At 58.4% G+C, this 27,593-nt stretch overlaps 1 protein-coding gene across 1 annotated transcript; it reads right to left on the bottom strand.

Moving 5' to 3' along the window:
* Nucleotides 1–921: 921 nt before the first annotated feature.
* CDK18 (cyclin dependent kinase 18) lies at nt 922–27,593 on the bottom strand. The gene is made up of 16 exons (XM_027564280.1): nt 27,345–27,593; nt 10,267–10,415; nt 9,963–10,102; nt 9,249–9,374; nt 8,075–8,131; nt 7,005–7,119; nt 6,750–6,844; nt 6,484–6,546; nt 5,751–5,874; nt 5,534–5,654; nt 4,721–4,818; nt 4,399–4,504; nt 4,245–4,287; nt 3,361–3,451; nt 2,987–3,064; nt 922–2,338 (listed from the first exon to the last, which is right to left on the bottom strand). Exons 2-16 carry the CDS (start codon nt 10,388–10,390, stop codon nt 2,304–2,306), a joined length of 1,416 nt encoding a protein of 471 aa, XP_027420081.1. The 5' UTR covers nt 10,391–10,415; nt 27,345–27,593; the 3' UTR covers nt 922–2,303.

The following is a 27,593-nucleotide window of genomic DNA, read 5'->3' as shown; positions in this document are numbered from 1 at the left end:
CCCAACGCAGATCCCCACCAATGTGGTTCCCGGCCCCTGCCCTCCAGTTTGGTGACCGGCTGCCCTTAGGAGGTGAGGGGATTAAGGCTGGCAGAATCAGTGTTGAGAACCAGGCCCCGATCCACCCTCCACGTCCATGGTCTTGGGCACGCCACCCGACCCTTCAACACGAGCCTCCTCCCCTGGGCAGCAGCCAGCCCCTCATGTGTGCCAGCAAACAGGACAGTTCTCACGTGTGAGGCATTAGACGCGGCCAGGAGGCGTGCTTTGCAGCCTGACAGTCTCGGGGTGGTCTTGGGGAGAACAAACCTGGACACTGAACTGGAAAGCACAGCACGACGCGGAGAACTCTGGGAGACAGGTGTGAACGGAGGTGTGAACAGACCCAGGGGAAGGGGGCATCCGGGAAGCGGGAAGGGGAGTCACGTCTGTGCAGTTACTGTTGGGCTGGAAATACAGGTCTGTGCCCTAGTTCTGCTTTGCTGGCCTTGACCATTCTCCACGTCAGCCCTCTCTTAAACCTTCCTCCCTGCCTCCCAAGAAGTCAGAGAATCACTCGGTTGGGGGAGCACAAAGGTCAGCTACATCAGACAGAACCCAGACCCTTCCCCAGGACCCCTGGCAGCAACTCGGGCCACGGCGGCAACAGAGCCAAGTCCCAGGCCTCTCCTGCACCCATCCCAGGGTACCCGGGACTGACTGCCAGCCCTGGAGGAGCAGCATCCAGAATACAGCAGGGAGAGTACAGGGCACCAGGCCCACGCCCAGAGTGGGCTCAGGGACACACACCAACCACTCTCCACTTTATCTGCACAGACACAAGCCTGGCCTGCACTCAGGGGGCCTGGGGAGGCCCTTCCGTCCCCCACCTTTGGCATCAGTCTGTCAACATCAGCTTTTGTGCAGGAGACTGCTCACTCCTTTCTGTACCACATGAATTAAATATATTATCTGTCATTCACAGTACAGTGGTGGGGGGTGCGGGGGACTTATGGATAAGCCAAGACCCTCCACGGCCGCTCCTCAGGCAGAAGGGGGTGGGCAGGGGGCCTGGTCTCCCTTTGGCCTTGACATCTAAGACCCAGCCCAGTGTTGAGACTTTGGGAATACAAGAGGCATGCTCCATAGCTGGGGTGGAGGCACCTTCTCGGGGGCCACAGCCCCACACACTCCCAGTCCCCTGGGGCTCAGGGTAAGAGCCGACCCCATCCCGCCCCACCTTCCTGCACCTCAGACTGTGGGCCTGGCCTCCTCTGGGCATGGGGAGGCTCCAGACAGGCCGGAGCAAGGACAGAGCCACGGGCACTGGGGAGGAGCAGAAGAGGGAGGCTGTGCCAACACCATGGAGCTGGGGCCGGCCTGGCACCAGGCTCAGGGTGAGCCTGCACACCTGGGTGCTGCCCGTAGGATGCTGGTCCAGGGCGGGCCCACCAGCACTCGGGGATGATTAGCAGGAAGAGCTCTCAGGAGAGCCAGACTGGTAGAAGCGGGAGGCAGAGCTCCCAGGGCAGTGCGTGCTCTACTGCCTGCAGTTTTAGGCGATCCCGCTCAGACTGGGGGGGAGGGCGGGCTCCACCGAGATGCAAGAGCGTGGCCAGGGGGCCAGGGCCCCACGGGACTGGCTGGGCCACCAGCAGCACACAGGGTCCCTGGCAAGGAGCAGGCCGTGGGGACAAGTCAGGGGCAATGGGAGAGGGGGTGCGGCTCTGTCGCTCTGGGGACAGCCGGCCCCTCAGGTGGGAGGGGATTTGGCACAAACGTTGGCACCCAGGGTTCCAGGGTCCCAGACAAGGTGCCATGTCACTTCCTGCTCTCGGAGGGGAAACAGGGGAAAGATGTGCGGGCTCCCAGGGGCCTGAAAGGGTCTCAACCAAACTGATGAGGCAGGCAGGCAGGCAGGTCCCCGGGAGGTCGGGGGGCACAGTGGTGCCCATGTCCAAGGCACAGTGCTCAGCTCAGCCTCTGGACTCTCCAGTCCCTGTGGGTTCCCTGCAGGTGCCCGAGGGCTTCAGGGTGGGAAAGTGCCTGAGGTCGCTCTCTGCCCACCACCTCTTCCAAGGGAAGCAGCTCATGCCTGGCCCCAGGGCAGGCAGTGGAGGGGTTGGTGTCTGGGACAAGGGCACTGGGGAGGCACATGGAAAGCAGGGAGAGGAAGCAGCCACGGCCAGCAGGGCTGCCCGAGGTCTCCCGGGCCGGCCACTAGCCCTCACGCATCTGTCCTCCGAGGCCGCATGGGCTCCATCCCGCTGCAGCTGTGCACGGTGTGACCTCTCGCCCCTGGGCCACAGCAGGGCGGGCGCAACTCAGAAGATGCTCTGCCGCCGGTTCTTCCCTCGCCCTGGAAAATGGAAGGAAAGATGTGGGGCTGCAAGGAGGAGGCGGGGGCCAAGGTCGCCTGAGATGAGCAGGGGCGGACTGCTCTGCCAGAGCCAGCAAGAGCATGCGCTCAGGAGCTGGTCAGTCCTGAGCTCTAATCCCATCCCTTCTACTCACTCACTGTGTGAAATTGCAACTCAGCCTCCCAGAGCCTCAGTCTCCTTGCCTGAGAAATGGGGAGCACTAACTAATGGTATCAACTTCAAGGAAAATTTTAAGATTAAATAAGATGCTATGTTGAAAGCACTTAGCATGTCTGAGGCCATCAGCTAGTCTGGAAATAAGTACAATTCTCCCAGGATAGAGGCTACACCCGGAGCTCAGAATTTGCCGACAGAAGGCACCAGGAAACGGGTGCACCTTCATGGGGCTACTCTCAGATGCGGCGTTCTGTCTGGGGTGTGGGTTGAGGAGGAAGACACAGGGAGGAAGCCTGGGCAGCAGATAGGGAAACCGGCCCTGCCCTGCTCCCTGCAGGCCCCCGGAAGAGAGGCCTGGGTCGGGGAGGAGCCCCCATCTCCCGGCCCTATCTCTGTTCCTCGGGAAGGCAAGCGCTGCCCACCCTGGCCTCCTCTAGTCGGGGCGGGTGGTGGGGAGGACAGGCCCCTACCTGGCTGCTGGAAGGCCAGGCCCCGGTAGCCGGGGTCCTTCTGGAGCTGGATCTCCTTCAGGGAGAAGAGGGAGGCAGCTGCGGGCAGAGAGGGCACAGGCCGGGAGACAGCTCAGTGAACCGGCTCCGCTCCTGCCATCTGCGGCCTCTCGCCCACCATGCACGGGGAGCCGGGGGCACCCCTTCAGTCAGGGCTGGCAGCCCCAGGATGACCGGGCTTGCTCCCCTTGTTATGAAGGAAAACCCGGGGACAGGGAACCAAGCTGCTCAGCCAGACCCAGGCCCTGGGCTCTGGGATCTCGCCCTCCTCGCCCAGACCCGCTGCCCCGCTCCCGGGTCCAGGGAGGCCCCCCCAGCGTCCCCCTCGCACTCACTGTCTTCCAGCTGGTGCACGCGCTCCCCCAGAGACCGGAAGTAGGGGTGCCTCAGGGCCGCCTCTGCTGACACGCGGCTCTTGGATTCATACTGAAAGGCAGAGGGCGGCGGCTGCAGGAACCCCGCTGGCAATATGACCCCTACACTTAGTCCCCTGGCCCAGATGGGAGGGCTAGGCTGACCTGAGCAACCCCTGGGGTCACCTAGCTGCTGCTGCTGCTAAGTCGATTCAGTCGTGTCTGACTCAGTGCGACCCCATAGACGGCAGCCTACCAGGCTCCTCCATCCCTGGGATTCTCCAGGCAAGAGTACTGGAGTGGGCTGCCATTGCCTTCTCCACCTAGCTGCTATCCCAGCTCAAGACTGGCCCAGAGCTCAGGGTCCCAGGTCCCCAGCCACCAGGAGAAAACCAGACACGGGACATAAAGAGACTGATCTCCTCTGGGGATGGAAATACAGATGCGAAAGCATACACAATTATAACTTGAATACCAGTAATACTAACAAGTAATATTAAGAACCACCCTTACCGTGCGCTTAAGCAAGACAGGCACCGTTTTAAGTGTCTTCAGCAACCTCACTTTACCCTCACAACCATCTTACAAGGTGTGAGTGATTCACTCTACTGTGCAATTGAGCCAAGCCAGGCACAGCTAAGTTCTGTAACCTGCCCACGGGCTACGCAGCTAGTGTTTGAACTGGGGTTTCCGTTTGGAGCATGCCTGCTCTGAAGTCTGGGGAGGCCAGCGCTCCTCCCGTGCCGGGGGGCGGGGGGTCCCAGGGAGCCCCAAGTCGGGCCGGGGCTGGGACTGGGGGCCAGGGTGACGTCCTGAGGCTTCAGCTCCCTGCCTGCTGGGTCCCGGCCGGCAGGGAGCACACTCACCAGGAGGAGGCTGCTCAAGAGGTTGATGCCGTCAGGGTCCAACCTGCGGGAGGAAGGAGCTAGCGCAGGCCTGCGGGGGCGCGGCGAGCCCCCAGGCCGCTTCCCCGAGGGACCGTGAGGACCACAGCGGACAGGAGCGGGGAGGAGGGGCTACCTGGGAACGTGGCTGAGGAGCGGCTGGGGGAGGTACCGGGGGAAGTTGTAGGCTCGGAACTCGGTCAGGGCCATCACACCGGGCCACGTCTCTTCCGTGGGGGTCCCTGGGGAGATGAGAAGGGGTTGGGAGGGTGAGAGGCCAGGGCCGAGGGCGATGTTGGGGGCGGGGGGTGTGGTAAGGGAGGAGGTGGGGGCAGAGAGTGGCCGCGACCACCGGGACCCCAGCCCTGGAGGATCGCCCCGGTCCCAGGAAGTGTCCGTGCTGGACGGGGTGCTGGCGCCCCCTCGAGGTGAGATGGAGGGAGCGGCAGGAGACTGACCGAGGAGTCGGAAGATGAGGTGCAGCTCCTCCTTGACCGTGGAGCCTGGGAAGAGCGGCCTCCCTGTGGCCATCTCGTACTGGATGCAGCCCACACCCCTGCAGGGAGCGATGGGCAGGGCCGACGTCAGCCTGGGCCTCCTTGCCCCCGCACTCCTGGCGCTGCTCCACCACGCTCCGCGGCACAGGGGTGGGGTGCCCAAGGCTGCCGAGGCTTCTAGCACAGCACGGCCCCCCACTGCAGTCTCCGTCTGGGGAGCTTCTGGGCTCCAGGACGCTTTGAGCTCTCCCCCTTTTACTCTGTAGGGTTGGCGTCTACATAGCCAGCACCCCGTGGCAGCTCTTCAAGCTGCACTATCTCAAAGTTTGTCCATTGGGAAGAAAGAAGCCCACAGATCCACTCTCCAAGGAAACCCCTGCATACGGCAGAGGCCATTCATCGGGGACCTGTGTTTTGCCTGGAAACCTGGGCCAACTTTTCGTTCTACACTGAATCCTGTGTGTGTTAATTTTAATACAAAAATAATGCATCCCTTCTAAATTTTTCAGCAGAACTGATGCTTGGGGAAGATTCATCATATGCACTGTGGGGGCTCTCCTGTACCCTCTGCGTGCTCCTGGGGGGTATTTCAGAAGCACAGCCCAGCACAGTCTGTTGAGAACCAGGGAAACCCCGATGTAGCTCTGACTTAGTTCTCTGACATCCAGTTCAGTAGGATGCCACGTAGCTTTTATTCAAAGGAGGTTAGACAGTCCTTTGAAGAAGCCCATGGGGCTACAGAGGCGAGTCGGGAGGTCCCACAGGCTCGCTTACCACATGTCAAGGGGGGTGGAGTACTCCGTGGACCCCAGCAGCACGTCGGGGGGCCTGTACCACAGGGTCACCACCTCATTGGAGTAGGTCTTCGTGGGCACTGACTTGGCCCGGGCCAGTCCTAGGAGCAAACCGTCACTGCACCTCCCCGCTCCACGGCGCCCGCATCCCAGAGAGACTGTGGGGTCCTCCCAGCCCCGCAGGCTCTGGCCCTCACCAAAATCGGCCAGCTTCAGCTCCCCTCTCTCGTTGATGAGCAGGTTCTGGGGCTTCAGGTCCCGGTGCAGGATCTTGCGGCGGTGGCAGTAGGCGAGGCCCCGGAGCAGCTGGAACATGAAAATCTGCAGAGAGAGAAGGGAAGGGGCAGCCTGAGGTGGGAGCACGCCCCGTGGCTGGGGAAGAAGGGAGCCTGCACCCCTGCCTTGGGGCTGGGACGGGGTGGGGGACACGACCAGGTGGAGGGGAGCTACTGGAGGCTACCTGGTTCTCCTGCCCACGTGGATGCCCCGTCCTGGGCCCCACCCGAGGGGAGGGCACAGGGCACGCAGAGGAGGCAGCAGGGTGGGCAGGAGAGCGCTCCAGTGGGGAGCTGAGAGGGGCCACTGTGGGCCGGGGAACCTGCCCGGTGCGCACACACAGAAGGGGCCATTCACTCCTGTGAGCTTCCCCGGAAGCTCCTCTTCACCCTGGCAGGTAACTGGTGCTCTCTAGTGACAGACGTGCTGGAAGTGGGAGCGTTACACCAGCCCTGGGGGGGCGGCCCATGGACAGATGAGCTGGAAGTGGGGAGGGTTACACCAGCCCTGGGGGGTGGTCCATGGACAGATGTGCTGGAAGCGGGGAGGGTTACACCAGCCCTGGGGTGGGGGGCGGTCCATGGACAGATGTGCTGGAAGCAGGGAGGGTTACACCAGCCCTGGGGGGGCGGTCCGTGACAAGCAGGCTCTCACCTTGACGTTGTGCATGCTCATGAGGTTTCCACAGTGGTCCAGATACTGCTTCAGGTCACGGTCCTGGAACACGGGGCCTGGCTCAGCCCCAGCCTGACCCGAACCCTGGCCAGAAGCGCTCCCGGAGGTGGGGCCCAGCCCAGGAGTGGGACAGGCCCCGGCTCCGAGCCACCCCTAAGCCTGGGCCCTTGGCCATTCCTGCTGGGAGCCTCTGAGAACGAGGCCCGGGCCGCCCCCACCCCCGCCCCGGCCCCACGCCCACTCACCAGGTACTCAAACACCAGGGTGAGGGAGCGCTCCGTGTGCACGAGGTCGTGCAGGGTCACGATGTTGGCGTGTTTCAGGTTCCGCAGGAGAGACACTACGGGCGACAGGCGTGCCTGAGCCCCACGTGCCCCTCACCCCTCTTCCTGGGATCAGCCTCGGGGGTCCCCACCCCAGCCGTGTCTCCTGGCCCCTAGCTGCCCCCAGGCTCAGGACCCCCCCGGAGCCCCAAGCCTGCAGGACCCTGGGGTGCGCACCCTCGCGGATGGCAGTGCAGGGCGCCCCCTCCTCGTGCTCCAGCCGGATCTCCTTCAGGGCCACGAGGTTCTCTGTCAGTTTGCTGCGCCCCTTGAAGACTGTGGCATAGGTTCCCTGGGAGCAAGAACCGCACTCAGGGCCAGCTCTCCTCTGTCCAGCGCCCTCCTCTCTGTGCCTCTGCCCGGGCTGTGACGTGGGCCAGACTGCCCTGCCAACTGGAGGAGGAAATGGCAACCCACTCCAGTATTCCTGCCTGGGAAATCCCACGGACAGAGGAGCCTGGTGGGCTACAGTCCAAGGGGTCTCAAAGAGGCGGACATGACTGAAGTGACTTGGCATGCACGCCCTGCCTACCCTCCCCACCCCGTACCCTTCACTGAAGTTCCCATTCCTCCAAAGCCTGCTTCTCTGTGAAGCTGTCCTTAACTCCTCCCCCGTCAGAAGGAATGTCTCTCCTGTAAGCTGCCAGCAGGCGAGGTGCCCCTCTACTATAGCATTAGCTTTGTTCTTCCTTATATTCTGTCGATGCTTACATGCAGGTCTCCTCTGGCTTCCTAGAAGGACAGGGCTACACCCTCCTCCTCTCTGTAAACCATTGCCCACCCCCAGCCTGGAACACAAAGGCCAGTGCAGTGATAACAGAAATAGCCAGTAAATACACAGCACAAAAGCTTATTCTAGGGACACAGTGCCCTATGAGGTAGAAGAGTTACCACCTCCACTAACAGAGGGGGAAATCAAGGCACAGGGGGAGATCACTCCAGAGCTCACCCCAGGCCACACAGCTAGCCAACAGTGGAGCTGGGACGTGATCCTAGGCATGAAATACTTGCAGAATAAAAAGACTGCATTCTGCCCCAGAGTCCATCAGCCACTCCATCCTCAGGGCCTCAGGGCCTCCTCCAGGACCTGGGCCCACCTTAATACCTGCCAAAGGCTGGGCAAGACTGCATGGCCAAGAGTGTGGATGGCAGGAGCTGTGGGCAGGGGCGTGTGAGTGCAGACCAGGGGAGGCTGGGGAGACCCCTTTCTCCTCCTCGCCATCCTGCCTGGCAACCTGGCCTCTTACCTCCCCCAGTTTGTCCAGTTTCACGTATGTTTCCAGTTTCCCAAAGCCGATATCTGACTGAAAGAGAGACAGAGCATCTGTGAGCCTGAAGGCCCCCGCATACGGTCGATCGCCCTGCCCCGGGCTCCAGGTGGGAAGGGAACGAGACCCTGTGGGTCGGGGGCGAGCAGGGGGAGGGCAGTGCCAGTCGTTCTCTCCCCCTCTTCTCTCTGTCCCTGGGAGTGAGTTTCTTTCTCCCAAGACAGTGCAGGGGCCAGAGCCCGGGGTGCAGGCCTGGGATTGCCCCACGCCCTCATCACCTGTCTCCATCCTGCTCAGAAGCCTCTCAAGGACAGGAACTGTGCCTTTTTGACACCGCACCTTGAGTGTCCAGTTCAGAACCCACTTCCCTACGGCCTCCCACACTTGCTCTCGCTCAGCACTCCAGTTCAGTTCAGTTCAGTTGCTCAGTTGTGTCCGACTCTTTGAGACCCCATGAACCACAGCACTCCAGGCTTCCCTGTCCACCACCAACTCCCAGAGTCCACCCAAACCCGTGTCTGTTGAGTCGGTGATGCCATCCAACCATCTCATCCTTTGTCGTCCCCTTCTTCTCCTGCCCCCAATCTTTCCCAGCATCAGGGTCTTTTCAAATGAGTCAGTTTTTTGCATCAGGTGGCCAAAGTATTGGAGTTTCAGCTTCAACATCAGTCCTTCCAATAAACACCCAGGACTGACCTCCTTTAGGATGGATTGTTGGATCTCCTTGCACTACAACCCTTAAAAGTACGGATTCCCGGGCCCCACCACCCAGAGTCTGATTCTGTAGGCATATGGATGGGGGATCAGAATCTGTGTTTTATAAGATTCCCCAAGGAAATCTGACAGGCCAAAGCTCAGAAACACGTGCCAGCTGGCTTACTGATCTCATCTCAGTGAAGACTCTGGAACCCAGAGTGGGCTTCATCACTAGTGGGACCCAACTGCTGCTGCTGCTGCTGCTAAGTCGCTTCTAGGGAATGGAGATTGACAAAGGAGGATCCGCTGTGGGAATCCTCCCTGGCCAGCAGGTGGCGCCAGAGGCCCAGAAACCTCCCTGGAAATCGCTGCAGGCCTCAACTGGGACAGGCTAAACCCGGGCCATGCACGGGAGTGGGTGGCCATTCTGGTGAACTCTGACCCTCTTAGGACTCACCAGAGAGGCGCGGCGGGACATTCGGGTGAGCGGTTTGGGTAGGTCTGGGCTCTCCAGCTGCAGCTTCTGTAGGAATTCCTGGGGCAAGCGGATGTCCATGGGCAGAGAGAGCCTCTTACTGATGTCCTACAGGGGCCAGGATGAGACAAGGTGTCCGAGTTTGCTCCCAGGTAGCCAGGGCTTGTGGGGCCTGCATCTCCCATCCTGGGTCTCGCTTTCCCTGTGAACAGTCCTAGCAGGATTGAATCATGGGTGGGGATTTCTTCAAAGTTGTGCTCAGAGGCAAACGTGAACATCCAGGTGGTGCCGGGTGACCTCAGGAGGTCCCTTGCCCTCTCTGGGCCTCAGAGTCACCATCTGTAGCATGAGATTCCTGTAGACACTGTGCTTCTGTAAGCCTGCTTTTCATACATTTGGGCACATGGATATGGGCCATAAGAACAGTAGTCAAATTGTCTAGCCCTTGCTGTGTACCAGGAATGTTCTGAGCACGTGGCATATATTAACTCATTTCATCTTCATCATGATCATTTTAACATAAGGAGACTGGTAGGCAGAGGCTGAGTAACCTGCTCGAAGTTACAGATCTAATCAATAGCAGAGCTGGGTTTTGAACCCCTGAAGTCTGGCTCCGAGGCAACCACCTTCCTGGGCACACACACTTGTGGATGTGTCTCTTATCACGTCCATAGCATAGAGCCTGGAGCCCCTCACCTCCATGGAGAAGCGGCGTTGGTTCTGCCGCCGGTACTGCACGCCTGGGGACAGCTGCCCGAGGTCCTTCCCACTGTCTGTGGGGGAGAAGGTGCTGGACTCTGGCTGGGGGTCTCCACCAAGAGGACCGAGCTGCAGGTCTGAAGGGAGAGGCATCAGCTACTCCCAGCCTCTGCCCCAGGATGGGGGCGGAGTGGGGAGTCCAGTCCACCCTGACCTCTGTCCTTCCCCACCGGGGCCAGTTGTGCTGGTGTGCAGGAAGGCAGGGGAGGGGAGGGGGGGGGAAGGGCCCCAGACCCCTCACCCTCGTTGCGCCTGTTGTGGAGCTGGTTGAACTGCTCTGTGAACTCTGCCAAGGACTCCTCAATGGTCTCAGTGCGGGGCACAGATAGGGAGAAGCGGCGCTTAAAGTTCTTCATCTTGCTCATGATTGGCAGGGAGCAGTGGCGGGTCCTGGGGCAGGAGAGGTGAGAACGGGTGAGAACGGGTGAGAACGGGTGAGAACTGGTGAGAATGGATGATAACAGGTGAGAACGGATGAGAACAGGTGAGAACGGATGAGAACAGGTGAAAAAAGATGAGAACGGGTGAGAATGGGTGAGAACGGGTGAGAATGGGTGAGAACGGGTGAGAACAGATGAAAAAAGATGAGAACAGGTGGGAATGGATGAGAACAAATGAGAATGGATGAGAACGGATGAAAACAGGTGAGAACAGGTGCGAACGGATGAGAATGGATCAGAACTGGTGAGGATGGATGAGAACAGGTGAGAATGGATGAGAACAGGTGAGAATGGGTGAGCATGGGTGAGAACAGGTGAGAACAGATGAGAAAAGGTGAGAACAGGTGAGGACAGGTGCGAATGGATGAGAACGGGTGTGAACAGATGAGAACGGGTGAGAATGGTGTGAATGTATGAGAACAGGTGCAAACGGGTGCAAATGGATGAGAACATGTGAGAACGGGTGAGAACAGGTGCGGACGGATGAGAACGGGTGTGAACAGATGAGAACGGGTGAGAATGGTGTGAATGTATGAGAACAGGTGCGAACGGGTGCAAATGGATGAGAACATGTGAGAATGGGTGAGAACAGATGAGAATGGGTGAGAACGGATGAGAACGGATGAGAACAGGTGAGAATAGTTGAGAACGAGTGAGAATGGATGAGAACGGGTAAGAACAGATGAGAATGTGCAGCGAGTCTGGTCAACAACAGATGTGAATCCTGGGTCTTCCCATCGAGCTCTGTCAATCACCCTGTACTTGCGGGCCAGGGCGACATGTTCCTAACCGTCTTCCTTCCTGGGAATCTTATCCTCTCTGGATTCCCTGCCCCTGGGGAGATATTCACAATGTGTATCAAGAAGCAGAGAAAAGTATGGCTCATAATAGTGGCTTGATGTGCCAATGGGATCCTGAAAGCCTCCCCAGGGCCAGACGGTAGCCTTTTAGCTGCCAGAGGCCTAGAGAGTTCTGGAAGGAGGCTGGGGGGCAGGGAGGATACCAGAACCAGGTGGCCCCTGGGCCAGCAGCTCTTTACCAACTTACATGGAGGAGACCAAATATGCCAACAGCCAGTAAGCCTAACTGATGGATGTCCATAAGCTGAACATACCTTAGCCTACACCCTTGTAATGCAGTCTGGCCCAAACCATTTCATAATACTGACACCTAGAAGCCCCTCTCTGGTTTGCTGTGAGTCCCCAGGAGACAGGAAAAGAGAGGAAAGGCATGAGGGGAGGACGAGGGGAGGACCTGGCCCTGCTCCCATCTCTCCTGCTGAAATATGGGAGGTCCGGAGCAGCTGAATGTCTCAGGGCAAAGCCAGAAATTTGCCGGAAACAGATAGGGCCCCCTGGGGAGAGGACGCAGAGCACTGTCGGTCCTTCCCACACAGAAGCCAGCAGGCAGGGCCTCCACTGCAGCACAGACAATGAAGCAGCGGGGCGGGCTGTCTGCTTGCCCCTGGGCCCCCTCCCCAGCCAGGAGGGGTTCCCTCCCGAGGCTGCACAGCCGTCTTGGCCTCTGAGAAGGGGACATCCTGCTGGCCTCTCAGTGCTGGTGCCACTGCTTCTTCACGCCTACTCTTCCTTCTCTGTTCTGCCCTGAAAACTCAGAGTGGGGCTGTCACACCTCCCCTCCCCTCCCCTCCGTGGTTTCATAAGCTTCCGGCGTGTCCGCCCCCTCATTCTGCTCTGCCCACTTCTCCCTCAGCTACAGTGGGGCTGGGATCAAGAGGCCTCACCAGGCACCCCCCACCCCCCACGCCTGCCAAGAAGCCATCAGGGCCCGCCCTGTGATGGAAGGGACCACCCTGCACTCTCTCCGGGTTTCACCCATGCACCAAGCATGGCCCCTCCCCAGAGGATGCTCTCAGCACTGCCACTGGCCAGTAACCAGTTGCCAAGGCAACCAGGCCCCCCCTGAATCCTGGTTTAAGGGATGATGGGTCAGTAACATGTTTACTTTGTGTAATGATCATATCCTTCTGTCCTCAACCAGCCTGGAAAAGGTCCTTCCCCTGGGCCTGCAGGCTCCTGACTGCCTCCAAAGGAAGCTAAGTTGAGACCTTCCAGCTCTCCTAGCTCAGACCCTTTGCTTCCTCAGGCTGGCACCTCTCAGAGAATAGGCCTCAGGTCCACACTGCCCTCTGAGCCTATCTCTGCCAGTGGGCCCTGAAGTCTTGCCAGTTCAGCCCAATAAATGAAGAGCCAGGCACTGGGGCTAGTGGTGAGTGAAGCCTGGTCCCTCTTCTCAAGGACTTGGGGCTGTGAGGGCTCCTGAGGTGAAGTTCCTGAGCTGAGAACTCCTCTTGCAGCTTCCCTGCAAACATCACCAGCCTGGAGCTTCCCTGCTTCTCCATCTCCAACTCATCCCCATCAGTCAACCTCAGCTGCTCCTCTGGGCTCTGTGTGATATCCCAAGCCTGCAGTCTGCAGGATTCATATGGACAGAAAGCTCCCAGAGGCTGCCAGCCACCTCATTCTTGTGTAGAGCTCACAGGGAAATGGGGGCAGGAACGGGGGCTTCCTGATGGAGGCAGTGTGTAAGTTCCAGTGACAGGAGGACCTCGACATGCCCTGCATGTTCGCTAACACCTCCCACACGACGGGAGAGTGGAGATCTCCCCGTTGCACAGACCACCTGTTTACAAGTTGGGTGAACATCAGCATCAGCAAGGAGTGTCAGAAAAAATTCCGATTCCTCGGTCTCACTCTCAGATTCTAGAACTGAAGCTCTGAGGATGGTGCCTGGGAAAATGTGTTTTTAAAAACCATTCCCAGTGATCTGAACATTAGAGCCATGGTTGGGAAGTAGCTGAGGTCCAGGTAAGGGATGGAATCTGCCCAGGTTTTCAGATGGCCCTAATGTGCTGTGATGGGGAACCCAGGGGGTGGGGGAGACACAGGAAGGTGGGGTGAATGCTGAGTGGAGCACAAGACCCCCTGGGAGGGGAGGAAATGACTGCCCTTCTCAGACTGGTGCCCCAAGCTCAGTCATGGTCATCCTAGGGGGCGGGGGAACTGGGCACTTGGCTTCCTGAGGTCTGTGTTTCGCCAAGGTGGTGGGGGGCAGTCACGTCCTCTTCTAGAAACAGGGCTCCCCATAAAGCTGTCCTACAGTCTGGGATTTATGGGATGGCGGGTTGAGTTGGTGACTCAGGAATCCACCAGGAGCTGCCATAAATCTGACGCCCTCGCTCTTGCCTGGAGGGGAGGGGAAGGGAAACTCATCAAAAGCCTTGTGGGAGGGAGGTCCCCAATTTCTACAAGGCAAAGGAGAACCACTAAATTCCACCCACCCTCCTCGTGGCTAAGTTAAGAGCAAGGAGCCACTAGCGGAACCAGGAAGCATGGAAAGAGTGAAACTGGAGACGAGCAGGAATGCGGAGCCAAGCGATGCAGACGACACCGGGGGACCAGCTGCTCTCAGCCAGCCTGAGAAGACAGAGAGGAAGTGGCTGCTGCTGCAGCAGCAGCAATGGGGGCGAGACGTCGGGATGGGCCTCCTGATGGCGGCCGGGGAGCAGGCAGCAGTAACCACGCAGAGAGTGGACACTGCTCTCCGATGGGGACAATTGGGGCATTGAACCCAGCAGGGTCTGAGTGCAACAGGGCAGACTGAGCAGTGAATGATCTGTTGTTTCCTAGCTCAGGACACAAGATGCCTCTGTCACTTCTTTCTTGGGAGTGTCAGCTCCTCAGATTTGAGGGTCAAGGGGGAAGGGAGACAGGAAAAAGGCCTGTTACCTTCGTGCAGTCGGCCCCTCACCCGCGTCGGGGGACAGAAGGGCTCAGTGTCACCCAGCCTGAAGCCAGCCCAGGGCTGGGCACAGTGTGGCCTTTGTCCCCAGGGCCAGGGAGCCATCTGGGGCTGTCCCCGGGCAACCGGTGCCAGGGGAAGAGGGAGACGCGCGTTCAGAGATGCTGGCCTGGCTGGGTGTGGGGTGGTGTTGAAGGAGCAGTCCCTCTTGGGAGCTGCAGGATTGGAAGGCAGACCCCAGCCCTTCCTGCTGCCTAGGTGAGTCCATGAAGTTCTCACCTACCTGCCATCACTTCCTCCTGGGCGCACACCAGCCAGCCAGAGAAGTGCGTCGCACAGGAGGAAGGGGGAGCCGGGCCAGGAGGACACTGACACTTCTCCAGAGGCTGCCGTGAGAAAGGGCAGGGCTCCTGGAGTGCTGGCCGGAGCGGGCACTCACAGAGCCACCATTCCAATCCTCGCTGGCTCCCAGAGGGGAACTGACTTGCTCAAAATCATGCAGGAACTTCCTGGCTGTTGCCAAGTGCACATGCTCCATGACTGCATTGCTCCTTTCTTCTCCTCGCTAGAAATGCCCCCTGCCCCTCCAGAGGCCCAGGTTGTAAGTGCTATTCTCTGCCTCCCAGGTCTCCTCCACCCTCCCCCCAAATTCAAAGCCAGACAACCCCAGATGGCAGTTCTGCGCTAACGCCAGCAGGCCGAGGACAGCGTGCAGCCATCGCTCGTAGGGATGCCATCGCTCGTAGTTTCGGCTCGTCTTTCATTCCATGATTATTTACTGAATATCTACTGCATGCCAGGCGCTGTTGCTGACCCTGAGAATCTACTCGTGAACAAAATGGGCACTAATCCTGTCCTCACGGTGCTGACGCTCTAATGGGGGTGGGGAGAGGTAGCAGACAATATAGTTAAATATAATTAAATAAAATCCACAACATGTTAGATGGTGACATGTGCAAGGGAGAAAAAACAGGAAAGAGATGGGGCGTGAGAGGTGAGGTGTTGGAATTTTAAATAGGGTGATCAGGACGTCTTCCTTGAGAAGGTGGCATCTTTTGAGGAAAATTCTGAGAAGGTACCGGGGAGGGAGCTAGTCATACAGAATCTGGGGGAAGCAGTTGACAGGGAAATGGCAAGTGAAAAGGTCCTGAGGCAGAAGTGAGTTTGGGGTGGTCTGGAGAGCAGAGAGGGGCAGATCGTGCTGGGTCCCTGCGGGGTCTGGGAGGGCCTGAGGGCATGAGTGATCTGATTGGGTTTAGGTTCTAACAGGCTCCCTCTGACCGCAGCACAGGGGCTGCAGGGAGCCTGGCCAGGAGGTGGCAGTGACAGGGGTGATGGCTGGGATCAGAGTGGTGCAGCGGAGGCGGGAGAAGCGCTGGCTCCCGGCCTATCACAGAGGGGCAGCCGGGGGGATTTGCTGACAGACTGCGACTGGGGGAGTCGGGAAAGAGTCATGCGGGGCTCTGAAGGGGTTGGCCTGAGCCAGGGAAGGACGGGCGGCCACCGTGGGGGTGAGGGCACTGGGAGCGGAGGCCTGGTGGGTTTTGGGCACGAGCTTTATGTTCGCTGATGTCTGAGTGGGGGTGCTGAGTTGACACAAGGAAGGCACTCAGAAAATGTTAGCTCTCTTCTCTCTTTTCTTCCCTCGGCTTCCGGCACAGATGTAAAAATATCAGAAAAGAGGTCCATATAAAGCTCATGCTATAACACACACCCCTCACAGACATTCCTACCGTCCACAAGGCGCTTTGAGACCTTGGGATGGAAGAGGAACAGGAAGCAGGGGACGTGGTCAGCGGTGGGCAGGCCAGAGCCTCTAGACAGAGAGGGCAGGGCAGGCAGGAGGGGTCCCCATGGCTGACACCGCCAGGCAGGGCCCTCAGCCCCCCGGTGGACAGCGTCCATTCCCGGGGAGGCCGCCAACCTGTAGGCCCTTCACCCCCTGTCCAGGAGGCGCAGAGGCTCCCCGCCCCCAGGACAACCTCTGCCAGGACCCAGAACTAACCCCCGCCCTCCGGCTGGGACACCTGGAAGACCCAGACGGGCAGATCCTGGAGACAGAGAAGGAGGCTGGCAGAACATGCCAGGAAGCTGGGCCATGGGCTCCCTCTCACAGGAATTTGGCTGCAGGCTATTGCAGAGGGCGAGGTCAGCTTTTCCTCCTAAATCTCAGGGAAGCCAGCTCTGAGATCCCTCAGGAAACCTTATGAGAAGCCTCTTTGCCTTCCTCCTGAATAAAGCCCTCACTGGGACTTCCCTGTGGTCCAGTGGTTAAGAATCCACCTGTCAATGCAGGGGATGCGGGTTCAACCCCTGGCCTGCAAAGATCCCACACACTGCGGACTAGCTGAGCCTGAGGGCCACAACAGCTGAGCCTGCGCTCTGCAACAAGAAAAGCCCGTGCTCCACAGCTAGGGAAGGCTGGTGCCCAGCCACAAAGACCCAGCACAGCCAAAATAACAAAGAGATACAGTTTATTTTTAAAAAGCCCTGATTCGCAGCCTGCAACCCAGGGCCCTTCAGAGGCAGCACCACCTTCCTCTGGGGCTCAGTCCTCCCCACTCCCCACCATGGCCTGTGGTTCGGGTCCCAGGCCTCCAGAAGCCTCCCCAGGCGGGCACCCTCCCGACGGGCACCCTCGTGAAAGTGCGTCATCCATGGGGAGGCCGCGGGGAGGACTCTGCTCACGCCCCTCACCAGGCGCGCTTCGACCGCCAGGTTAGCTCTGTGGCACACAGCAATCTGGCTGTGTCATCAGCACTTGGAGCACCTACTGAGTTCCAGGCACGCGAGTGCTTTTCCAAGTCCCCCCTTTTGCTTTGTTTTGTTTTCTTTTCTTTTAGGTCTCAGTCTCTGCGAGCCCAGGGCTAGGGGATGAAGGAAGTAATTTCCAACTGCCCACTTTCCGAAGCCCCGAGGGTCTGTCCCTCGTTCCCAAAGGCTGACCACCAGCTATGGTCCTCATGACACTCTCTGCTGCTCGCTTCCTGGCCCTGCCTCGGCCACTCTGGGCCCATGGGCAGGTTTTAAAAATAAGCAGGGGCCACGGCTGACCAACTCTGCACACGTCACACGCTGGGACTTCAGAGACACCCCTTCCCCCAGCAGAACCGTGCCTGCAGGGACCTGGCAGATAGCATCTCTTCCTGCACCCTCTCACTGACCCTGCCCTGCACGGCTTGAGGCTTTGGTTTCCCTAGCTTGTAACAAACCTCAGGGGAAGCCAGTCACCCCAGGACGGCCTGGAGCCGGGAGGGAGCAGGGAAGCAGAGGCCCCGGAGCCCTCATCACCCCTCATCACTCACTTTGCTCTGAGAGCTCCAGCCTGGGGGAGAGGCCGTCAGCCTGGGCCTTTCTGAGGGGCCGGGATCCAGGGACAGAGAGGCCTGTGGTCACCCTGCCAGTGAACAGATGCTCTGGACGCAGGGACAGAGCTCAGAGAAGATTCCCACAGCTCCTGCCGGAATGCGTGGGGGCAGGTGGGGAAGGCCTTCCAGGAGCAAGCTGGACTAACCCACAGGAAGCCGGTCAGGAGACGGCTGTCTGGAGCCCAGGGTTGCCTCTGTCCTAGACAAGTGCACCCCAATTCTTCCCCATGGCAGTGGGAGCAGGGTGGGCTGGGGCAGAGGGAACAGCTTCTGGCAAGCAGCCATTCCCCCAGGGAGGCCTGTGTGGGCCTCGGGCGGGCAGGAGCCACAGCATGGTGAGGGATGGCATCCTACCTGATGCAAAAGTCCTATCATGAGGGTACGTGCCGTCCGGGCCTGCTTGCCAGAAGGCTCTGCAGTTTGGAGTCATGGGAGGAGCCCCAGCTCTCCCACCTACTAGCACTGTGACCTGGGAAGACCTCAGCTTCCTTATCTGCAAAATGGAGAGAATGTCCAACCTCCTATCCAGTTGCCCCCGGCTGTGAGACCTGACTTTCTCAGTGGCCTTCTGATGACGTCACTTCCCCATTTTAAATCCTTCAGTATTAACACCACCCTCAGGAAAAAGTCCAAACTCCAGCGGCCAGACTAGGCCTCTTGTGTTTTGACCCGTGTCTCCTCCTGGTCTCTGCTCTCAGCCCTCCCTGGAGGGTCCAGCTTTCAGGAACACAGCTGACATTCTCAGAGGAAAGGACCCTCCTGGCCACCCCTGGGAAGGTCTTCCTCACTTTTCCCTCAGTAAAACTGCTCCCTGACTCAGCTGCTGCTTCCCCTGGAAGGCTGCATGTGGCTGCCCCTCCTCCCGGGAGGTAAAACGAGATGCCTCCAGACTGACATGTCCTTCAGGGCAAGAGCATGGACTGGGGCAGCTTTGCTTCCACGGCCTCACGTGGAACCTAACCTACCAGGCGCTTAGCCAGTGTTCATGGAATGAATGGGCATACTGAATTAGACCATAGCTGGTGTGCTGTAATGGCTCATTTGAGCCTCTCCTCTACATTTAAACATTAGACCCATTGAAGACAAAGACCTTACCCCCCAGGACACTCTGTCGGTGTGCAGACCCTTCCTTCCACTCTCAGGCAGGCCAGGTCCTGTTGCTATGTTTATCTTCTCTTTGTCAGGCCAGCCCCAACTCTTAGCAGGTGGGACTTGAGCCCAAGTGGGTGGCCTGGCCCTGCCCTCTTCCTGGGGATACGAAAGCAAGCCCGGGGGTCCATCAGCCAGCCCAGGACTCCCTGGGACATTTCTCCTCTTTGGTTCTCCTAACTCTCCATAGGAACGGGAACCCAGGGACCGGAGCACCAGGGACGAGGGGAAAGCCAACCAAGTGTTCACATCTTCAAGGCTCAAGGCAGACGTGACCTCTTCCTCCCGCCTCCTGCCACACCCCTCCTATTCTCTCTAGCCTGAAATTCTGCTGGCCACGTGGGGCCCCTAACCTGGGCTCCCGCAGCATTCTAGATGTCCCCAAGCAGCGCACTTGGCTTGCTGTATTGTAACTGCTGGCTTGTCTGTCTCCCTAGTTTGCCTGTGGGCAGGTTAAGGGGAAGGACTGATCTGACTCATCATTACACCTCTAGCCCCTGACACAGGGCTTGGCACCGCGCAAACCCTCAAACGAGCAGTGAGGGAATCTACGAAAACCGAGCGTTCCTGGTTCGGGGAGGGTTTGGAGGTAAGTGGGCCGCCCAGAGGCTGCCAGTTGCCCACTGGACTCCAAGCCTCAGCTGTAAGCTAGGGTCTTTCCCCAGGGCAATAGGGGCATGGGGTCGGGGGTGTGGGGGCAGAGACGGTGGCTTCTGGCCCAGCAGCCGCGCTCCCAGTGAGGTCTGTGCAGGCTTCAGGGTAGGCAGTTGCCATAGCTTGGTGAGGAAGAGACAAGGGATGGAGACGATCCTCAAGAGAGGTTCCAGATGAACGTGCGCTGAGTTGGGGTTCCCAGGTCTTGTGGGGAGGGGGCTCGGCAGGCCCCAGGGCCCTCCTCCTGGGCTCCCATCCCCCAGGGGCAGATTTCCAGGGCCTCATGGGTCACATATACTACCTGGGCTCAGACCTTGACCTTGACCCCTACAGATGACCCCTCCTCACCCCAGACCACCCCATCAGCCCTGCTGATACTCCGCCACTCTTTTTGGCTTCCTGGGGCTCAAGGAATGAAGCCACATATATCATCTTCTGGCATTTTCTTTTTTGGTCTTTTTTGGACACCCAGCCAAGGCTGGCCTGGAATCTCTGGAGAGGCTGTGGATTTCTAAGTGATAAGGTGGGGCAAGGTACCCTTCTGTCAGCTCTGGTCCTGGCCATCCCAGACATCCCAGACCAGAGGCAGGAGCAAGGAGCCGGGGCAGACAAGACCTCTGTCTCGTACATCTGCTTCCAGACCAGGCCCACCCCAGCTCCCAGACAGAGGAGACCCTTTTCCACTCCTTTCAGCAGCGTGCATTAAAGAAAGACCCTCAAGGAAGGTCCCTCACCTACCATCAGTGTTTTTAAAATTCCAGAGTCTGGAACATTTTCTTAAGTCTTCCTTGCTAAATTTCAGTGGAAATAGCTCATCTGTTTCCACTCTGTTTGCCTAAGCACAGAGCCTGATGCCCACCATCCTCTATTCAACCAACAGGAGGAGAAATAAAGAGCGCCCAGGTCACCCTCCCTTTAGTCTTCCCTCGTCCAGACTGAACAACCTGTGGGGGATCTTTGTTAACATCTCTGGTTTTTTCACCACGCCCAACTTTAGCGACAAACGGCAGGGGCTTTCAAGCACGCATCCCAGGGGAACAGCTGCCTCCTGAGTAGTGAGGGGGCCGGAGGGGAGGGTTTCCCACATCTCCAGACCACATTCCTATTTATACTGCACTCCCCGCACTCGCCACCACCAGTCTGGCCAGAGATGCCACGCCCGCATTCTGAAGGACCCTGTCCAACATTCTCCACCCTTCAGGGCACGCTGGCCTCCGCACACTCAGCGTGGCCTCCCTCTCACTAGGCGGGGTCCAAGCAGCCGCTGCAGCCACGACCACCGCCCTGCTCCTCTTTGTCTCCAAAGCCCGCTCTGGGACAACTCCGAACATCCTATGCTTTGGACGTCCAGTCAGCAGCACCCACCGCTCAGAGCTTGGGCAGCGGCCCTGGTTTCTCCCAGTCCCGGTCTCATTCCACAAGCACCTGCCCAGCACCAGGCTCTAGGCTCGGTCCCAGGCTCTCATACGTCTCCTGGTTCTCCGGCTTCCTCCTCCCTCCCCTGTCTGGGAGCTCACTTCCTCTACCTGGCCCTGAATGTCAGGCTGCTCAGAGTTCCCTCTTTGGTCCTCTGTTCTTCCTTCTCTACACTCATCCTGGCGACCTCAAACTTTCCTGCAGTGGAAACCACCACCCACGTGCTGATGACTTCCAGATTCACAGCTCAGGCCCCACCACGACCCTGTGCCTCACACACAGGCCCGAATGCCTGCTGGGCACCTCGGTCTGGATGTTCCCCCAGGCTCTGGGATATTAGAATTACCCCACTGGGCCTAGGACAGTCCCTGAGACAGCAAGCAGTTTGAGATGTGTATTTAAATGAAAAGGGCATTTGTGTACAACTTGTAAAAGCTGTGTGCTAGGCATATATGTGTCATACATGTTCACCCTATAAATACATGTAGACAAACACTGTCTATAATCCAGCAGGACACACACACACACATACACACATAATACATATATATATATATATTCCAGAAGGCTCTAAATTAAAATGCTAACAGTAGTTATCTAACTGGGTAACAGAATTACGAGTGATTTTAATACCTCCTTTTTGCTTATTTGCAGCTTCTAATATTTCCATAATGAACTTTCATTGCTTATGTTAAAAGAACAACGCTTCTTTCTAAATGAAAAGAAAGTATTTTTAGATAGAGATTCCAGAACTGTTTAGTGCAAACCTTGGGAGAACTATGATTATCTAAGCAGGGTGGGCAAGCATTCCTGTAAAGGCCAGACTGCCAGTATTTTAGGCTTTGTGGCCATACGGTCTCTGCTGCCGTCACACAACTCTATCCCCCTAAAAGTACCCACAGACAGGATGGAAACGAATGCATGGCTGTGTTCCAGTAAACCTTCACTCGTGGACACTAAATTTCATGTATTATGTAATTTTCAAGTGTCACAAAATATTACTTTCATCTTTTGAATTTTTCCCAACCACTTAAACCTATAAATATCATTCTTAGCTCACAGGTCAGACTAATATAGGCTGGATTTGGCCAAGAGCCATGGTTCTTCAAGCCTTGCCCTTTGGCATCAGTGCCTGTATGATGTTTGAATCCCACACCCACTGCCTTGGGAAGTACTTTCCCTCCTCCCGTCTGACAAGGAGGAGGCCTTCCAGGCCTTCCTCATCCACCAGAGCTATGGCAAGGGCCAGCTACCCCGGCCTCAGCTGGGGGAAGGCCCTGCACTTCAGAGTTTGGGGGATCAAGACCCTCCTGGGGTCTCCAAGGACAGCTCCCCTTGCCAGCAGGCTTGGCAAAAGCTGGAATCGCAAACCAGCCATCCTGGACAGGGTTCTAGGAATCCCCAGGTCTGTGCCCTCATCTACCAGGTGAAGAAGGGAAGACTCAGAAAGGGGAGCAGCCTGCCCAAGGCCACTTGGACGACGGGGTAGAGCCAAACTAGAACCGAGGGCTTGTGACTCTGAGCTCAGTGCCCGTTCTGGGGTTGGAAGGGACAGCAAGGGTCTGGCCAGAGATGGCATTCCTTGCACCAGGCACCATTATCAGGGACATCAGCTGTCCATGGAGAGCCGCCTTGCCCAGGGAAGCAGCCAGGCAGGTCTGGCGTCAGCCCAGAGCGTGGCACCCGGCCCAGCCGTGGCAAGGGGTGCTGCCAGCTGAGCTCCGTGCCAGGAACAGGGAGGGGCTTAGGGCCCCCTTTCCTGGCCTCAGCCCATGGCCTACTGGTAGAGGGGGTCTAGGGACCCAGCACTGCTGATGTCACAAGCGTGATGCCCTCCAGCACAGGACCTACTCCCTACCTGCTTCCAGGTGCTGGATCCTGCCAGGATGTGGGGAAGGACAGCTATGCCCCCCCCCCCTCCCCGGGCCTGCTCTCTCAGCAAGAATCTCCTTTGCTGGGTGGCCAGGGCCAGAAGGGAGAAGCAGCCCTGTTTCCTGAGGGGACCCCCAAAGAAAGAAAAGGGGAGGTTCCTTTATGGAAGCGAGGGGGGAGGACGGAAATCATTCTGGAGCTTTGCCAGAGCTTCTCACAATAATGATAACATGGAGAGGGCGCTTGGGGTAAGGGAGCGTGGAAGTGTTTTAAGAATAGTTTCCTCCCCAGCTGGGGGCCTGAGCCCTGGTTTCTACAGGGATCAAGGAGAGGGCAGGGTTCTGAGAACTGCCAAATGCGGTCCGCTGACTCCGTCTGCCACCAGCCCTTGGTCACGACACCAGGTAAGGCAAAAGGCGAGGAGTACCGTTGACATTATCTCATCGGAATTCTCATGAGGCAATACTGTTCCTCTCTCCATTTTCTAAAGAAGGAAACTAAAACTTGGGTGAGCAAGGTCTTTCACCGAAGGCAACCACTTCCTGAGCAACAGGGGCAGGATCTGAACTGACCCCGAAGTTCAAACACTGCCCCCACCCATGGCGGGCAAGAGACACACCCTCCACACACAAAAATGAATGAACATGCCAGCACGCCGTCATTAGCAGGCCACTCAGGACTTCCCTGGCGGTCCAGTGGCTAAGACTCCAAGCTCCCAAAGCAAGGAGCCCAGGTTTGATCCCTGGTTAGGGGACCAGGTCCCACGTGCCACAACTAAGAGTTTGCATGCCACAACTAAAGACCGTGCACGCTACAGGAAGATCGAGGATCCTGCGTGCTGCAACTAAAACCCAGGGCAGCCAAACAAATAAATATTTTAAAAAATTATCGGGTCATCTTGTCTATACCGACCCCTCTATTTCCAGGAAAGACTTTATTTAACGTCAGAAGGGTGGGGTGGGAGCACAGGGTGAAACCACTACCCAGAGTTCCCAGGCTCACCACTGCCCTTCAGAGGTCCAGGTCAGCGTCTCCAAGAGCAGGGTGTCCTGTCTTACCAGGGCCGCTCATGCTGTCAGGGAGCCTGAAGACCCTCTTGAGTTCAAAGGCGCTTCTCACCCTGCCTCCTTACCGCTCCTCCTCTGTAGACGGGACCCTGAAGATGGCACGAGCTGGGGGGCTCTCCTTCCAACGGGAGGTCTGGCCGAGATGCGCCCACAGCGCCCCCTCTTCCTAGTCTGCTGCTGCGCCACGGGCCAGCTCCTGCCAGGCCAGCCCCGGGCTCTGTTGTGATCCTGGATCCCAGGCTGTCTGAGCGGCCATGAGCCCAGCCTTAGAGCTGGCTTCTGTGTGCATGCAACGGCACATGGGCTTTGGGGCCCACGACAAGACACTGGTCTGCTCCCACCCCCAGAGATGGGAAAGTGCCTACTCAGCAGCTGATGCCAGGAGGGCGAAGGGTCCAGGGTGGACAGAAGAGAAATGTGACTCACGCCCAAAGGGGCGAAGCTAATTGGGTGAGTCTGGATCCGGGCCAGCCACTCCCTCCCAGACAACAGAGCAGAACTGGGCCTGCAGTTGAGCACTGGGGGAGGGTCTTCTTACCCCAGGGAAGGGAGGCCTGGCGGAGGGCCCTCAGAGCAGGAGGCTGTTAGCTTTCCAGCCCCCACGGCCCACCCCACTCCTCTTGGAAGCTGAGATAGAGGGGAGGGTAGAGTCCCAAGGCACAGCAGGTCCCCTCCTGGCAGGTTCTCATCTAAGAGTTCTCATCCACCTAGCCCCCACTCTCTTACACAGGGACCTCCTCCTCAATCTGGAGGAATGGAAAAGATACTGCTAAGGGCCCAGCTTGATGAGATTAGGAAAGCCTGCCTCCATCTCTACCCAAAGCCAGGCACAGTGCGATAACTAGGAATTCGTTCCCAAACAACAAATAAAACCACTGGTTATTTAGCATTTGCCAGGTGCCAGGCAGTGTACATCACTTCATTTAATTCAGGTAACAACCCTCCCTGTTATGACCTCCATTTCACTGATGAGGAAACAGGCTGGGAGAAGCTCAGGAGTTTGCTGGGAGAGAGGAGTCACACAGTGAGAGCATGCTGGGCTGGCCCTCTCCTTTAGATCTCAAACTCAGAGTAGGAAAAAACAAATCAGAGAAGGGATAGGTGGAGATACTGAACAAAAGTCCAAAGCAGGGTGATCCCAGAAAGTAGAGGCCAGACTGCGGTAGGAGCTGGGAGGGGCCAAGCCAGGCATGGGGCCTGTCTACCTGGGCACAGGAAGGTCAAATCACCAGAGGACAGTCTGGGTCTGTAGGGAAAACAAATGCAGACATAAAGGCAGCTCCCTCTCCTCGAGGCCCACGGTGAGGGGGCACTTCCAAGGCAGGCAGCTTGATCCTACGAGGTCTTAGACCAAGAACTTAGTTGCTCCTCAGATCAGGTGCCTCTCTCCCACAACCCATGGAGAAGCCATGCTCTGCCTGGCACAGGACAAGTGAGAGAGTCCTTACTCAGAGCACCAGCCCCCATCCTTCCTTCTCCAAGGACCAATACAGAACCAGACAGCTCCGGAGTAGGCTGGGGTCTCCCTTGATGGGGGCATGAACTAAGAGCCAGGGGGCTTGAGGTCAGAGGAAGTGGGATCCCACCTATGTGGATCTGGGGAGAGTTGGTGTCGCAGAGTCTCTGTTTCCTCACCTAAAGTGGGATGATAATAACAGCTGTGGTGGTGCTACTGGTAAAGAATCTGCCTGCTGATACAGGAGATGTTAAGAGATGCGGGTTCAATCCCTGGATCAGGAAGATTCCCTGGAGGAGGGCATGGCTTCCCACTCCAGTATTCTTGCCTGAAGAATCCCATGGACAAAGGAGCCTGGCAGGCTACAGTGCATAGGGTCACAAAAGTGGCACATGGCTAAAGTGACTTAGCACGCACTCATGCATAAATAATACCTACCTCATAAAGTTATGTGACATACTGCTTGGCTCCCCGTAGATAATTGATAAACGGTAGCCACTGAGGCATTAAGAAATCAAATGTAACTTACTGAAAACTACTCTGGCTCTAGAAACCCCAGTAGGTTTGGGAAGAATGAAGGCTCCTGGCTGGGGGTGGGCAGCCAGAGGGAAGAGTCCCAGGAACCAAGGGGGTGGGGAGTTTGCAGGGCTGGGGGGAGGTGAGGCTCACAGGCTCATCAGTTGCACAGGAGCTGCCTGAAGCAGGGTAACCTGAGACAGAAGCTCTCCCGTGGCAAGGTGACCCTCTCTCCAGAACACCTTGGGATGCAGACCCAAACCTAGGAGCCAGTATTGCCTGGGGCCATCTTTGCCTTCCCCCAACCCTAAGCAAGGGGTCCCAGACACCCCCCGCCCCCGGCCCCCGCCCAGGTCAGAGGAAAGGTAGGGGATATCTCTGAGGATGCACCTGTCAGCCAGACATTCCAGCATCCTCCTCCTAAGGATTCTGCTCCCCCAGGCCAGTGTCCAGGAACGTGCTGTGTGCCTGAGCCCGGTGGAAAATGCCCCACGAGCACGCTGAATCTCACAGGGCGCCGACACTGGCGGGCCAGTCCAGTGGTGTCAGTGAGTCACAGGGCTCAGGACGCAGTTGGGGAATTGCTGAGGGCTGGGCTGGGGGTGGGGATGAGGTTCTGGGGAGCTGTCTCCCACTCATGCTGTAGGGAAGGAGTTCAGAGAGGATCAAAGGCCCCTGGTGCCCAGCAGGGTGTTGATCCCAAGCACCGGAGATGGAGATCAGTCACTGTCTCAACCGCAGGACTCCCACCACAAGGCCTGAAGACAGCTCCAGAAACCCTGGCCCCCAACAGGCAGAGAAGAGAGGCCTCCAGCCAAAGCTGACTTCAGATTTCTGATTCCTGATCATCTCCTCCCCTTCCCAAGAATCCTCAGGCCACATCTCCCAACTGGCCACCCACCCTTCCCATGACTAAATTAACCTTTTGCCTGTTGCGCCTGGGTGGGCAAGGGGCATTGCCCCTTTGGTTGGCCTGGGAGAGAGGAGCCCCCCGCAACCCCCGCACCCCCACACACCCCCTAGCGCTGGAAGCTGCAGGGCTTCACGTGTCCTGTCCTTCCACCTTCGCCCTAGGGCCATGGCCTCCCACCCGCGCCAGCCCGTCTCTCTGGAAAGTTCACCGGAGCCCCGAAAGCCCTTCAAGGCGGGGTCTGGTCCCACACTGGCGGGTTCTCCCATTACTGGAGGCTCCTGACCCTTGCCCTTCCCAGGAGGAAGGGAGCAGAGAACGCGCCCGATTCCCGACCGGGTGAAAAACTTTGCTTCCTAGGAGCTCGGGGGAGGCCAAAGTGAGTTCCGCCGGAGACGCCCGGGAGGGGCGGCGGACCTGAGAAAACAGCCCTCCGTCCTAAGCGCCTGGACGCGGGGAGCCGGCCTGCGCAGGGAGGGCATCGCCCGCCCCCCAGCACGCCGGCCCAGCCGCCCGGCGATCGCCGACCTCCCCGCGTCGCCCTGGAGTCGCCCTGCAGCCCCGGCCCCTGGCAGAAGCAGACCTGCGCCTTTAAGAGCCGCTGGGTTTACCTTTGCTCCGTTTACCCGGCGCAGCGCTGCCCCCTCCTCCCGGGCCCCCCGCCCGCCCGCCCGGCCCGCCAGCCGCCGCGAGTCGCCCGCGGACTCACCGCGCGTGTCCTGGGGGCCGCGGTGCGCCGGCTCCCGCCCGCGACAGCCGAGGGGCCGGGCCCTGCGCCCTGCTGGGGTCCCTGCCCGCCCTCGGAGCTGCGGCCGCTGGTCGGGAAAGGTGAGCGGCTCCCGGGAGAGGCTGCAACCTGAGCGGGAGGAGGAGGGGAGGAGGGGAAAGGGGAGGTGGGGAGGAGGGCGGGGAGGAGGGGAGAGCCCAGCCCCCGCCAGAGTTTTTCACACGCACGGCC

Source organism: Bos indicus x Bos taurus, chromosome 16, assembly GCF_003369695.1.
Source record: "Bos indicus x Bos taurus breed Angus x Brahman F1 hybrid chromosome 16, Bos_hybrid_MaternalHap_v2.0, whole genome shotgun sequence".
Lineage (NCBI taxonomy): Eukaryota > Metazoa > Chordata > Mammalia > Artiodactyla > Bovidae > Bos > Bos indicus x Bos taurus.
The sequence above is the reverse complement of the archived record's forward strand: the minus strand, read 5'-3'. Positions and strand labels throughout refer to the sequence as shown.

What these genes read in the sequence shown, in the direction of transcription:
- CDK18 (XM_027564280.1), bottom strand. Translation starts at nt 10,390, where the DNA reads ATGAGCAAGATGAAGAACTTTAAGCGCCGCTTCTCCCTATCTGTGCCC. An exon ending in CCCTGGTGTTTGAGTACCTG is followed by an intron (nt 6,547 to 6,749) that starts GTGAGTGGGCGT and finishes CCCGTGTTCCAG; the next exon opens with GACCGTGACCTGAAGCAGTA. An exon ending in TCTTGAGCAGCCTCCTCCTG is followed by an intron (nt 3,452 to 4,244) that starts GTGAGTGTGCTC and finishes TCTGCCTTTCAG; the next exon opens with TATGAATCCAAGAGCCGCGT.